Here is a 15212-nt window from a genome sequence, read left to right as displayed (position 1 = left end):
AGTCTTTTGGTGAAAGATTTATGTTAATACGACCATCCATTCAGGAGGATTAGCAATACCATGATTTTCAACAAAGCCATCATGACAGCCATACTAAAGGCAAGACTGCCACCTTTTCATTAGGACCAACTTGACATTATGGCCATCCATTCTGGAGTAGTCAACATGATTTTCACAATTTCGATGTCAGATTAGCACCATTTTCATTTTATAACCAACTTGACATCATAAGACGTATTCTGATGAAAACACCATGTTGATACAACTTTGCATTTTCAAGGAATAGCTGTGTTAAGATTTTCAATATGCCCAAAATGGTGGCCACATTAAATGTCAAATTCAAAAAGGTACTATTTTCATTTTGGACATCTTTTAACAGAAACCCCATTTTGATAGAACCATCAATTCAGGAGATGTTGTGATAACAAGATTTTTATTGGATATTTGATGTCTAAGGAGAAACACCATTTTCACCCAGGACTAAGAAGTCCTTGGAATGACTATGTATAGCAATTCCTGGCAATACTCCCAGTAGTTTAAAATCATGGAGAATATCTGTGCTAATGGATGGATAAACAACTGTCAAAGGGCCATCCCTTAAGCTATTTTAGCTTGTAACCAGTAGAGCTAAAAAATATCATAGAAAAGATTGCCCAAAATTATCTATCCATAGGATGCCTTTGATATAATATCATCATTATGGTACTTTACCTCCAATTGTGTAAAGATTTTCTTGATGTGCCTGAAACATCCTTCTGCAATGTCCATATCCTCCTCAACAGTCCTCCCTCTAAACAATGGTTGTGGTGCATTTTCAAAGAATTTCAGGAATGGAAAAAATTCTTGGATCTTCTCCACATTCCTCTCCTATTGTAATAAAAGCCAACCATAAGTAAAACTCATAAACCTGAGAAAAACTAAGTCACAAAACAGCAAATGCATAAAGCAGAAAAGCCTTTCATCTCAACTATCCAAAAATTTGTCAGCAATAAACAATTTAAAGCAGAAAATGCAATAAAATCAATAGATCATTGTGATAAGAAAGTTACAAAAGTACCATTGAGAAACGAATGCATGCAAACACACAAGTATATGTGTAACTAAGCTACTTCTCTATGTTCTTTTACCTACCTACATGCAAGTACTAACTATCTACACAGAATGAAAACAGGAAACCCAATTGTGCCCAAGACTGATCACCTTGCAGACCCTTCTAAAAATCCAAACCAAAGTTGTTTGCAGTCAATTTTGGTAAACACCATACAGTGCTTCTGTTTAGCAAAAGTAAGCAGATTTTATTATTTAGGCAACATGTTAAATGGCAGATCAGCATAATTAGGAAATGTCCTAAGACTTCATTAAGCTGAAATTGGGCAAGATCATGAGAAACAATTTATTAATTGTACTAAAGCAGCCAGATTTGTCATCAATCCAGCTGTTTATATGAACTTGATGTCTTCTCTGGCTGCTGCTAAAAGGAACACTCCAGCCAAATTTCATCAAAGCTGTGGGAGCTGCAGTGGCTCAGTGGTTAGCATTCCAGGCTCATAACTGAATGGGTGCAGATTCAAATCCTTCAATCAGACCAACTTGGGTCAGCTACCATGGCAAGGTACTTTCTCCAACTGCCTCAGCATTAATAGCCTACTTGTGTTGCTGTGCCATAACGCACCAAACCAAAACCATGACCAAAGCTGGTTCAGCTTTCATGCAAAAGTTGCAAACAGGCTCTCAACATAGCTAATACTGAAACAACAACAGTGCTAGGGAAGCCATTCAAAACACATCTTGATCAAACCGGTCCAAAGTGAATATTCCTGAGGAGAATCAAACATTTTGGAGAAGCAGTTGAAAAGAGACCCATTTCCTCATGGTTGCAGTGGAAATCATACAACTGCAGGGGAGCTACCCCCAAACAAAAGTTTGGTAGATAATCCCCTTAGAAATATTTCTATTAAGTTTGACATAAACTGGCTTTGGTAATGTAGAAAAGAAGCTTAAAGAAAACTTTCTATTTCTACCTGGCAGTTATGGAATCCACAGCCCTGCCAGGAAAGCCACCCGGGACACAATTCTGGGAAGGACATGTCCTAAGAAACATAACTACCAAGTTCAATTAACACTGGCTCAGTTGTTCAGGGGAAGACGCCATCATTATGTTTTCAATCACTTACTATGGAAGCCCAGTCTTGCTAGAGAAACAATCCAAGAAACAAATTTGGTACTGCAAGTCTTAAAGAAAGATTTCTACTAAGTCTGACTGAAATTAGCTGCCTAGCAATTTTGGAGAAAAGTCAAAAACAGGTTTAACACCTGGTTGCTAGGAAAACCACCATGTTGCAAGAAAGTCACTTCAGACATAAGTTTGCTAAACTATCATCAATAAAGTTTGCTTATAACTGGCTCAGTTGTTTTTGAAGATAAGCTGAAAGTAGGCTTTCCACCTGGATGCTTTCAAAGCAATAAAAGAGTTTAATGTATATTTTCTACCAGACAGCAAATGAACCCTCAATGTTGCAAGGAAAGCCAACTTAACATAATTCTGAAAATAGTATCCTCAGAAACATACCTGCCAAGTTTAATCAATAGTGACTCATTCATTTTTGAGAAGTTGAAATCTGGTTTTCCGTTTGATTCCTATGGATGCTATATTGTTGCTTTCAGTCATGTCAGCTATATACCAATTATTACTTTACTTCTGTCAGTTGCAAGCAAGCCATAATGCTGGTTTTTCTGTCTCCAAAACTAACTCAACAGTAAAACTAAAATTTTAACTGTACATATTTTCCAATTTTAAATATGGACTCTGATAATTATTTTGATAGATATCGAAGATTAGATATTTTCTAAATGTGTTGCAAAGAATTTATGGTTACACAATTTAATTTGTCATTAAAAAATATTCTTCAAACCACAAAAATTTGCAATTTTAAATATTGCTTTGAAAAGTTACCTTTAATTTTCTTATCTTGCTCTCAAATTCCTCCCATCTAGCCAATACCTGCAAAGATGTATGATGTGCAAGATAGGTGAAAAAGTTTCAAAAGAATACGAAGATATAATTATGAATAAATATGACTGTAAAGTCAAAGAACAAGCATCCTTCCTAATAAACAGAACATTTACACAAGCAAAATCATTTTTCAACAAAATGTCCAATGCATGTGATGTCACAATGCTTGCTGCAGTACCAGTTAGAATGCAGTCAATGGACCATGTTTATGTACCCTAACATGTCACTTTCACAGCTAAACATTACATTTTTGCAATATTCATTTGAAAGAATGTTTACTGGATGCAGAAATTCCCATATTTACTGTAATGTATTTGTGACTGGATATTTGCAGTATTTGTGTTGGAACAGTAGACTACAGATTATGTAAACAAATTTCATTTTGAGTTGGAATTGCATCACACATTTAAACCATGCTTGTATATAGGATTCCATGCTTCAGGTTTACCGTCCCCTCCAACCCTAACTTACTCATTCGCTATGAACTGAGCAATACCCTTAGTTACTTGTTATTGTTCTTGTCTTGGGGTTTTAGCCATTTTTCATGTTATATGTTATACATGACATAACAAGACCCTGCAGTGGTAAATTAGTCATATTCAGACAAATGAGACAATTTTTCCTCCAATAACTTTATGAATCGAATAAAAAAATGGTGGCCAAAATGTTCATTGACAACAAAACATTCCAGAAGGCGGGGTTAAAAAGTTTTTTCACAAACCCAGCCAATCAGTAAAGAGAATACTGCACACTAATTTCATGGGCCTATTTGGACCAATCAGAATCATATATGTTCACATGTTATAATATCAAAAATATGAAACTGCACACACTATAGGCAAAATGTACTATGAGGAAATACATGATATAAAAGCTGATAAATAATGTATTTCTAGTTGGGATATTTTTTTAAATATTGACTAATACAATCTATATTGCCAAGAAAAAACCTTTGCATTATTGCAAATTGACAAATTAATCAAGGGAATTATTTCAGCAGGAAGTATTTGCCACTTATAAAAATAAAATCTATTGAGGGAGATGATCTGATACAGATTATGTTCTCTACAAATTAAACGAGCAAGCTGTTGTACACAAGTATAACACATCCCAAAGGTATCCTGCAAATCTACTAATGATACAATATTTAGTGTTTGTTACACTTCCTACCAACACAGGCAGGTGTCCTGCAAATCTACTAATGATACATTATTTGGTGTTTGTTACACTCCCTACCAACACAGGCAGGTGTCCTGCAAATCTACTAATGATACATTATTTGGTGTTTGTTACACTCCCTACCAACACAGGCAGGTGTCCTGCAAATCTACTAATGATACATTATTTGGTGTTTGTTACACTTCCTACCAACACAGGCAGTTGTCCTGCAAATCTACTAATGATACATTATTTGGTGTTTGTTACACTCGATACCAACACAGGCAGGTATCCTGCAAATCTACTAATAATGCACTTTTTGATGTTTGTTACACTTCCTACCAACACAGGCAGGTATCCTGCAAATCTACTAATGATACATTATTTGGTGTTTGTTACACTCCCTACCAACACAGGCAGGTATCCTGCAAATCTACTAATGATGCATTATTTGATGTTTGTTACACTTCCTACCAACACAGGCAGGTATCCTGCAAATCTACTAATGATACATTATTTGGCGTTTGTTACACTTCCTACCAACACAGGCAGGTATCCCTATCTTGTATTAAAAAAATATGCGACCTGACACAAATAAAATCAGCCTGCATACAAGCATGACACATCTCAAGGCACACTACTCACTCGATAACTTGTGAAACCACTTATTATGTGTAGGCAGTTTTGGATCCGATTTGTTTTTTAAAATATGTCAAATGAATGGACCCTTATTTGTTGAACAAGAAGAAAACTGCAATCAAAATCAGTAAACAAAACCTTGATATATTGCTCTTTTATTTGTCAGAGACAGTGGTTAGTGTCTGGAAATCTGATACAACATCATGAAATTCTGAATTTATAAGTGCTGAATTTTGTTACATTTTCTTTACCAAAAAAATTCTCAGTACACTGTAAATAACAATCATTGATAAAATCTTGACAAGTGAAAATGTCAATAATGTCTACTGGTGGAAACAATTTAAAAACTAAATAGCAATGAAATGAATTTTGTCAAGTGAAATTTGTTTTTTAGTCATAGATTTTAATTCAGTTTAAGTGTAATCATCAAATGTGAAAAATGTGTATCTACCATCACAGTTATGGCCATGGACATTTCTGTGAAAACCTAATTAACCACTGTCTGTATTTAGATCTCCAATTTGTGGAAGGATCTGTTGTATTGTTATACTCAATTAAAAGCAGACTGGCTTTATATTATCATGTCTTTTGTATCACATAAAATAAAGGAATGGAATGAATAAAAAGTTAAAATTCATGCACATCCCATCTGTGTAGGAGCTGGTAGTCATAGTCATGTGTCAGGTCAACTCATTTTAATTCATCATTTTAACACTGTTATTAATATTATTATGTAAGTAACAATTAAACTATCTTAAATTATCCTAGTCATTCACAAATGTGACCAAAGACAGCAAGGTAGCCATGTGAAAGGACCACCCGGTGAATTCAAAGTTTTGTTTGATAGATACAGTTCCTTATTGAGAAGTAAGTTGAAAAGTTTGTAGAGAACTTTTATTATTGAATTGGCACTCAGAGATCTGCTCAAGGATGAGGATTAAGTTTCACTTTTACCTGCAATGAAATCATGGCATCAATATTTCATTAATAAAACAACCTTGAAAAAGTGAGTTCCAACATTTATGTTTTTTTCCTCAAAACAAATGTCTACTTTTTAAACAAAAGGAATCTTGTTTTATTGTGCAAAATGCAGTGACATAATACACAATGACTTGCAGGTAAACAACAAAGCACACATATTCATAAATGTTTAAACCTCTTGAGCTATGTTTTTCAAGATCTTACATAGATTGGTCATTTGAAAATAAGATAATTTATACCAAAAAATAATTTCATTAAAAAAGCTGTTTACTGACAATTATTCCCATGGCAATTATAAAACGTGCATTCATCCATTAAACAGCACCACTACCCACCCCTCCATTGTCTTCTCAATGTCTAGCTAGGAAGGCACCACCTTCTCCATATTTCAGAGGTCTTTGGGTAGCTTATAGTTTGATCCATTGTTTGGACCCCTTTGTGCATGAATTATCAAGGAAAAACTGTATCCATTACAGAAAATATGTGATCTGATACAAGTAAAAAGAGCTTGCTTTAATTTACACAAGATCAACACAGCTCTAGGTATTCTTTACAGAAAAGTTGTCACTTATTACATGTTACACCTCCTACCTGATACAAGTAAACATAGTCAGCTGTTTTACATATTCCTGACACATCTCTAAGTATCCTTTATAGAAAATGTCACTTGTTACATGCTAAACTTCCAACCTGATACAAGCAAACAGAATCTGCTGTTTCATATGTTCCTGACAAATCTCTAGGTATCATGTACAAAAAATATTTGATGTGCTAAATATTACATCCCCTATACCTGATACAGGTAGAAATATCCTGCTGTTTCACATGTGTATGAAACATCCCCAGGTACTCCAAAACTGTTCTGCAATCTCTCCACCTCTTCAAGAAGTTCCAGACGCTGGGCCAACACATAGTTTACACGCCCATATCTGTAGCAAATAAAAAAACACTATTACCATTCTCTGTACATTAGACTCAGGCTATAGATTTTTATCTGAGCAGGGTACCTGTCTCAAAGTGGGAAGCATTTTATGCTGTACTTAATATTTTGAAACCATGCCATTAGCTGTAATATCAGCATGGAATTTTTATTTTTAATTTCTGAGATTTTTGTCTATACTTTCTGATTCTATATAGGTTCTGTCTATTGCATTTAATGTAATTTGTATTATTTTTTTGGCAGCCAAACTTACTCTGCACTTACATGCTGTGAAACAGTTCATCAAGGTAACTTACACCAGTAGCCCACGTTAAGGTAGCTTATACCAGCAACACATATCAGGATTACTTTAAAGGCAAAATAATAAACTGTGCTGCCAATCCATATTCTAGAAGGCACAACAGAACAAAAAGATTTAGACTGTGTACCTACCCTGAATAAAAAGCAAGATGAAGTACATAGCATTATTCACACATACTAAAACAATGAATTGTTAGACTGTGTAATCTGAGTGCTAAACTGACCCAAAACCTTACTAGTAGGTCTAGTAATTTTTAGTCACTACTGCACTTGTAGATAACTAAATGGTACCGTTGTTTAAACACATTTTAAAAGACCATGCCTATGCATGCAATAAAAAATGGCTAGTAATAAGAAACAGAAATAAGAAAAAAATCTACAAAAGAGAACTGTTTGTTTTGAAATTTCAACAGCAGTGGGCTCACTGCATAATTTTCAATATCAACAGTGGTGAAGACTTGCCTTTGCATGTACTAGAACACAAGATCAAACCCTAAATGGCAGAGGTGTTGGGCTAACAAGGCTGTTCTGCTTCTATGGTTTGAACCAAAGTATTTCCACTGTGTAATCCAGTAATGTACCTGCTAAAAATTTCCCCTGTGTAATCCAGTACTGTACCTGCTAAAAATTTCCACTGTGTAATCCAGTACTGTACCTGCTAAAATCTTTCTCAGTTTCCAGAGCCTCCTCTCCATGACCAAGTCGCAGCAGATGCCTCTCATCTATATCCAGGGCCATAATCTTCTCAAACAGCTGGTTCAGGGCCTATATACAGGAAACAGGAAACAGACATTACTTATTGTTGTCATGTCTAGCAGTGGATACTTGGAATATTTACCTGATGGAGTGGTTACTGCATCTTCTAAGAACCAATCCTAACAAATATTAAATGAACTTGCCCACTAAATGTACACCTATTCATTACTAACTTTCTATCTGCAAACTGTGCAACACTACAAATTACAAAACCTAACCAAAGTTTTTAACACTTACACATAATCAAGAATAAAAACCCATTAGAAATAGTGAGACATTGAAACCTCTCAATACCAAAACCTCAGTAAACCAAAATCCCCATGAAGTTAAATCATGGTTCTGGTCCTGAATTTTTCTTAGTTTAAATTTCAATCAACTGCAAACTCAGCAAAATAAAACTGTCTGACACTGAAAAATGAAAAAAATATGTAGCCCCAAAGTTTAATTTTCCCATAACATGAATTCCCTAAAAAGGAAAATAAATCAGAGCAAATGACCAGCCTACCCACAAAATCAGCCAGTAACTGGCCCCAAAAAGCTGCCTTGGTTATCCACTGTGCTAAAAGTTGGACTAAAATGAATGGAGAAATATCAGCCATATCCTCTGTTCCTCCAGCAAGACAAATTTCTACACAACATCATTAAATGAGAATACCTCTTACAGTAACAAATCAAACAATTTATCCCCCTAGTGGCAAAACCAACTCATATGAAACAACTCTGAATGTGCCACATGCCCAGGTCAGAGATCTGTGACTATTTGAGACAGATAATCTATTTCAATATAATTAAGAAATGAGTGAAAATAGTCACCTTGGATGAAGCAAACTGCTTCATTAGTGTTTGGTATATCCATTTATCCTGAAAACATTCATCCAGTATCGCCATGTACTAGCAAAATTCTGCACTCAGTAAAGTGTACTATACATATCCATGAATGCTGAGGAATGCATCACAATTAATCAATTGTTAGTGTCCATCATTCAATATCAGACTGTATGAAAATATTCTTTACAAAGAATGAATTTAACAAGGAAAACTTTGTACAAGAACTGTTACAGTGTACTTACTGTTAATAGTTTATTTGTTGTCGAGATCTCAATAATAAATTGTCACTCAAATAACATAACAGTATTCTCATCTTTAAGCTGGGATAGACAAAGATTAATACAATTGTCCCCCTAACCAGCAGCCACCCATTTTATATAGGCAGAATCTCATGGCACCAACAAATTTGTGTTAAATATTACTCTCAAGGATGGCCACCCCAGGAACACATCCAGCGGCTGGCATATTAGTGTAAAAACTCTTGAATTTACGGAGTAGCAACATAAAATTTTACAGACAGAAATGTAATGCATATTTGTTGATTTGAAACTCAACACATTGAAAGATGATCAAGCATGATGATAGAGAAACTATAATCCGTAAGTGATCTGTTAATCTTTACAGCTTTATTTTCCTCAAATGTTAGGTTTCGTAACTTGGATAATTACTGGCTATTATTACCACCAATAATTATCAAGATGACAATAGCTGACCACTAAAAAGCAGTAAGGATAATTTAATTACTTAAATCATCGCATGCATTTAAGTTAGTGAATTTATAAGCATGTTGAAAACTAATGACAATGTGTTGAATTTAGAAATCAAGAGACTTTCATTAGATTTCAAAATGTTGCATTTAGGGATATATTGAAAAAATTTTGCACTAATGTCCAAGCTCTGGTTGCATTAACAAGGCGGCTGTCAAAGAAGGACGCTTTTGAACAAAACTTTGTTGGTGCCAAGCTGATTGCTGCTCATTGAAGGGCTGTTAAAAAAATGGGACCATTGAACTGTACCAAACACGAGATGCTCCTTCCTTTAACAAAATGCAACCTGTTTGTATTTAGCTGTGACATAATTTACTCTGAAAGTGTTTCTTAGTAGAAAAACAATCGAGTTGGGTTAGAAGAAGGAAGATAATCAAAACAGAAAATCTGAGCCTAAATGACAGACATTATATACACACACACACACACACACACACATATATATATATATATATATATATATATATATATATATATATATATATATATATATATATATATATATATTAGTTTGATGTACCTGGTTGTAGTATGTAACAAAAATTGTCCCAATAAGTCTTTGAGGAATAGTCTTGTCTAACCTGGTTTGAATGTGTGACAATAAGTGTCCTCTGGTCAGGAAAGTTGTGGTAGATATTAGAGATGATTTGTACAGCTACATCTGTCTTGCCTGTTCCCGGGGGTCCAACCACCATGGTCAGGCCAGGCTGCATTCCTGCACGAATGGCTTCAATCTGGGTTGGGGTGAAGGGAATCTGATTCCTAGAAAAGAGAGAGAGAGAGGAAAAGTAGATAAAATTTTTAAATGAGAAGTTTCTGGATAACCTAACATTCTGTTAAAACAAAATTTCAGTGTAACTGCGTTTACACACTGCATAGTACAAAGGGGGCCCCAGTGTCCCTGTGCTTAACCTCTACCAATCACTGTCACCTTACGCTTGGCCTTTGTAGGTATGTAAGAATGTGTCACACAAACCTGTCAAATAAACAGTTTGGGCAAACCATGTTACCAAGAGTGAACATAAGTTGTACTCAATGAGCTATACTGACATTGTGATTTTAAGGAAAAACATGTTTTCCTGCAAGGTACCCATGCTGTGTGGAAAGCAAGTCGTCATGCATGCAGTGATGTGTTTGGGAAGATGAAGCAGTCAAGGTAGAGGTAGAAGGGTAAGAGTGTGTGACTCCTCAATAGGGGCCTCACAGTGCTTCTTGGCTGGTAGAGGGAAGATTCAAAATATGAGCAGGAAAGCAAAAAAAAGTGTTGAATTCTGGAACAGTGAATAGTGTTCAACTTTGGCCATGTTTAGTTATTACTTTGTGAAGAATAAACAAATATATATATATATTGGTGATTTACGGATGATAAACTGTATAAATGCATGGAGTCAAACTGTGGAGTGATATTCGGATCAGGATACAAGTGGGAAATTCACTTTGCTGAGTTCCTAATGTGGAACAATGACAGATTTGTACAACTAAAAGAGAGCTGAATAACTGGACTTGAATCAATTTCTATTAATCTCATTTCATTTTATATTTTCTTAACATCACAAGAGGTAGTGTTGGAGGGAATGCTTGAGTGAGTGCATTATTAGTGTTATATGTCCATAAATGTAATATTATTGTTGTATTTTCAACTGTTTGTTTTTGTTCCTTGAGTGCCTATCACCTGTCCCAAACATTCATCCTCCCCTACCTTAAATATCTAAGTGATGGGGAGTTCATGACATTTGACAAGCCCAGCAAAAACAAAACAGTGACAAGTCAGTGAGTCACTCATTAATGTTGTCCTTGACAGTGTTTTTTGTGAGCATAGAATTAGGCAATGCCCACAGATGTCCAGCCTTACAATTATTAAGGTGGAAGGGAAGCCCACTGATAGGCAACATTTTGTTTGTCTCTAGTCTTGTGTTGAAGTCTGTCCCTAAAAGTTATCTATTTTGTATTGTCATATTTGTCTCTAAAATCTGTCTATTTTGTACGGTCAAGTTTGTCTCAGTCTACTCATTTGTTTTTGGCTTGTTGCATAATATTTGAATGTTATGGTTTGTGTGAACTAGTCTAGTGACACCAATCAAGATTCATTTGTTGTCCTGAGGTGGGGAAGGATGTCACACCAACCTGTCAAACATGTTACCAAGAACGAACAAGGTTACACTCACTGAGCGGTACTAACGTTGCAACTTTAAGGAAAAACGTGTTCCTGTAAGGTACCCATGCTGTGTGGATAGCAAGTTGGCATTGATGTGTTTTGGGAAAATGAACAAGCCAAGACTGAGATAGAAGGGTGAGAGGGTGTGACTTCTCAAGATGGGCCTCACTGTGTGTCTTGGCCAGTAGAGGGAAGATTCAAAATATGAGCATGGAAGCAAGAGAACCTAATTAAGTGCCAACAGTGTATTGATAAGTATTTGTTGAATTGTTGCACTGAATTAAAAGCTGGCCTCCTTTATGTTATCATGTTAATTATGTCTTTTGAATAAAAAGAAAAGGAGGTCGAATAAAAGAAAAGTTAAAAGGCACAAAAATTGGACTAACTTAAAATCTAGCAGCCTCGGTCATATGTCAGGTGAACTTACTTCATTTGATCGATCAAACACTGTAATAAATGTTATTGTGTATGTGACAGAAACTACCTTAAATTAACTGACTCTTTCATAACTGTGATCAAAGATAACAAGGCAGCAAAGTGAAAAGAATACTTCGTAAAATAAAGAGCTTGATTTCACAGATACGGACCATTGTGGGCAAGCAAGTTTCAGAGAATTCTTGAACTGGCATTTAGAGACATCCTCAGGGATGATAAGAACTTTCATTATTACTTCCAATGAAATCACGACATTAACACTGTACTAATTGAACAATAAAAAATTGAGTTTCGACGTAGATGTGTCACGAAATAAATGTTGCGTGTTTTTGAGAAAAAAAAGGAATCTTGTTTGGTGGTGTATCAACAGTTAGTCTAGTTTCCAAATTGTGGACTACGATTTGGCAAGATACTATTAAATACCACTACGGGAACCAGACTCATCAAAAAAAACAAAAAGCAGTAACATAATACACAGATTTTTCGCGTACACGTGATGGTTGTTCAAACCAGTTGGAACGATCTTTCATATGTTGGATATTTTGAGGGAAAAAAATGTTATTTAAACAGAATAATGAACAACTTCATTAGAAAAAGCGCATTGTTAAAAATTATTATTGACGTGATTGTAAAATGAGCATTCAGTCATTAAACAGCCCAGTTCCCTAATGCCTGCCCCCTCCCCCCTACCGTTTTCTCAATGTCAAAGCGATTTTTTTAAAGTTTTGGAGGTCCCTCGGTAACTCGTGCCTCGCTTATAGTGCGGTCTATGTCTGTGGACCCCGTTGTGCGCGAGTTATCAAGGGAGAGGTGTATATGTCAAATACAACAAGTGTACCATGAATGGCACACTTTACGCCTATTCAATGTTTAACAGTCCTCTATGTAAGCACTAGTAGGGTATGATGGAGATTAATGACCAGCAGGTCCCAATGACTTCAACTTTTTGTCAAGATAAATGGTCTTAAACAAAACACAATGTGCAGAAACCATTTTTTTCTTATTAGATCCACCATGACTGTGACCTGTCTTTCATACACCAGAATCTAAAGGTTTCTTTATTACCCTAAGTGCAAAGGAAAGTTTAGTCAATGAACTTAATCCAGAAGGAAAGTTATTCCGCAAAACACATTTTTTGACCCACAATATTCTTGACTTTAGATATTATGTCAAAATGAACAGGCCTCTTCCATACTTTAAGTGCAAGTTCTCCACAAACTTTGGTCAAGGTACATAGTCTAAAACTGAAGTTATTACGCAAGAAAAAGTCTTCTGTCACAATGACCTTGACCTTTAACCTTTTAACCCCACCAATGAATTAGCTTCATTCTTACCGAATGTCTAAGTCATGCTGTTTAAGTCATGCTGTGAAGGTACATAAGAACTGAAATGTTTGTGTGAAAACCATTTTTCTTCATTTAGAAACAGTGACCTTGACCTCTGATCTTTTGAGATGGATCAGTAGGTTTCTTCCTTACCCCAAGTGCAGTCCATCCAAACAATCTGGTTAACTATAAATGGATTCAAGTTATTGTGCACAAACCATTTTTCTTCTTTAATAGTGGTCATGACCTTGGACTTTCTAAACCCAATAGGGCTCTTGCTTACTCTATGTGCAAGGCATTCCTCAAAGTTTGTTCCAGATCTGTGATGTAAAACAAACATCGTTGTGCAGAAACCATTTTCTTCTCTCAGTCACATTAACCTTAGATTTTGTTTACTCCAAATCTATAGGGTTCTTCCTTCTGGTGGAGGTATATGCTGTTGAACTAAGTTATTATGCAAATAGGAAAAGTTTATAGTGTAATAAACTCCAGCATAATGACACATGTACAAAAATTTAAGCATTGAATTAGAAAGGCTTTTTGCACAAGAAAGCTGAAGTTTTTAATTATTTACCAGAAATTCATTAATCTTAATTTCAAGAATAAAATTAACAGATGCAGATACTAAAATGCTAAAAGTTTCTTTTAATTTTTATCCTAGTGAATAAATTTAAAAGTTTCATTAACAGGGTGACTAGATCTTAGCTTTGTACTGTTAACAGTAACAAATGACTGAACAGCAACACTTTTTGTGTGATAATACAAAAATCAAAGCCTAATACTATCACGGGTTTTTATGCTTACTTCTTGGGCTGATTGTAAGGATAAGGACCCCTGTTAGGGATTGTGTGGGGCTCTGCAATGATCCTCTTTTGTGAGCCTGAAGGTTCCTCCTCCCCTTCCTTCCTCTTGCTACTCTTAGGCAATTCATCCTCTACAAACTCCAACCTGCAATTCAAAGTGGATTTCTTAAAAAGTTTTCCAAAATTATGATGTATAATTACCAAAATCACATTATAAAATTAATGCCCATAGACTATACAGAGGGTTCTTAAAATACGTAAGTTGGGTTCTTAATTGTGTCTGGCATTAAATATGACTTCAAATGTACTCAATGGATACCTGTGATTTATTTTGGTCATACGTAAGTTTCCACTTCCAATAATCATGTAGTCTTGTAGAAATCTTATGTTATGGATTTTCATAGAATCCTGTGTTAGAATGCTTAGAATTTCAAAGATTTTATATCCAAGTTCACATCCAATTTTAAATACCAGTTCTGAGACCACTGACGAAAAATTATACCTTGGTTTTATCATTTAATTTTAGTTCCATTAATTTTTAATGATTACATAAATGTGGAACTGTCTATACTCACTTATAAGTGAGATCCAACTGTAAACTGCATAAACTGAGATCTACCATTGTATAATGTGCCATCAGATCTGGGTCTAAGCAGTTTGTTAGGAGTTGTTGTTGTTGTTGTAGGGTTTAACGCCATTAACCACTGACTCACGAGAAGTTTGTTAGGAGTAATCTACAGGACAAACAACATAGAGCCTGATCTGCTGCCATATTATGCAATGGTAGATCAGTGTCTATGCTGATTTCAGTTTGACCTGGATTATAACTGTATACAGTATATTCATATGCCATTCATTTTTTGGGAAGTTGGAGGGGTTTTGAAAAATTTATATGGGCTATTTAATAGTGAATGCACTTTCAGAATGAACAATGCCCATTTAAGTAGTCCAGGTTTCTGAAGTCACATTAGCAGGGAACATCTCCAGCTATGGCTTTTTATTAAATAAAAACAAATTTATGAGACGTTACAAAATAATTTGGGATCATAAACTAACTTCATCAAATTAAAGATCTATACATAAAAGTCTGTTATGTCAGAAATATATTTGCC

General features: G+C 35.2%; 1 protein-coding gene across 1 annotated transcript in view; it reads right to left on the bottom strand.

The window, feature by feature from the left end:
* Positions 1–15212, bottom strand: part of LOC149807289 (RNA helicase aquarius-like) — a 141861-nt gene that overhangs the window by 43345 nt on the left and 83304 nt on the right. The window contains exons 23-28 of the mRNA XM_089964880.1: positions 14102–14245; positions 9964–10144; positions 7687–7796; positions 6585–6720; positions 2954–3001; positions 712–867 (exon numbers count right to left, since the gene is read on the bottom strand). Of these exons, the coding sequence (XP_089821006.1) occupies positions 712–867; positions 2954–3001; positions 6585–6720; positions 7687–7796; positions 9964–10144; positions 14102–14245 (775 nt within the window). The remainder of the gene's footprint in view (positions 1–711; positions 868–2953; positions 3002–6584; positions 6721–7686; positions 7797–9963; positions 10145–14101; positions 14246–15212) is intronic.

Source organism: Sinohyriopsis cumingii, chromosome 1 (assembly GCF_028554795.1).
Source record: "Sinohyriopsis cumingii isolate HCF-2022 chromosome 1, ASM2855479v2, whole genome shotgun sequence".
Lineage (NCBI taxonomy): Eukaryota > Metazoa > Mollusca > Bivalvia > Unionida > Unionidae > Sinohyriopsis > Sinohyriopsis cumingii.
Note: the sequence above shows the minus strand (reverse complement) of the source record. Positions and strands in the feature narration are given on the sequence as shown.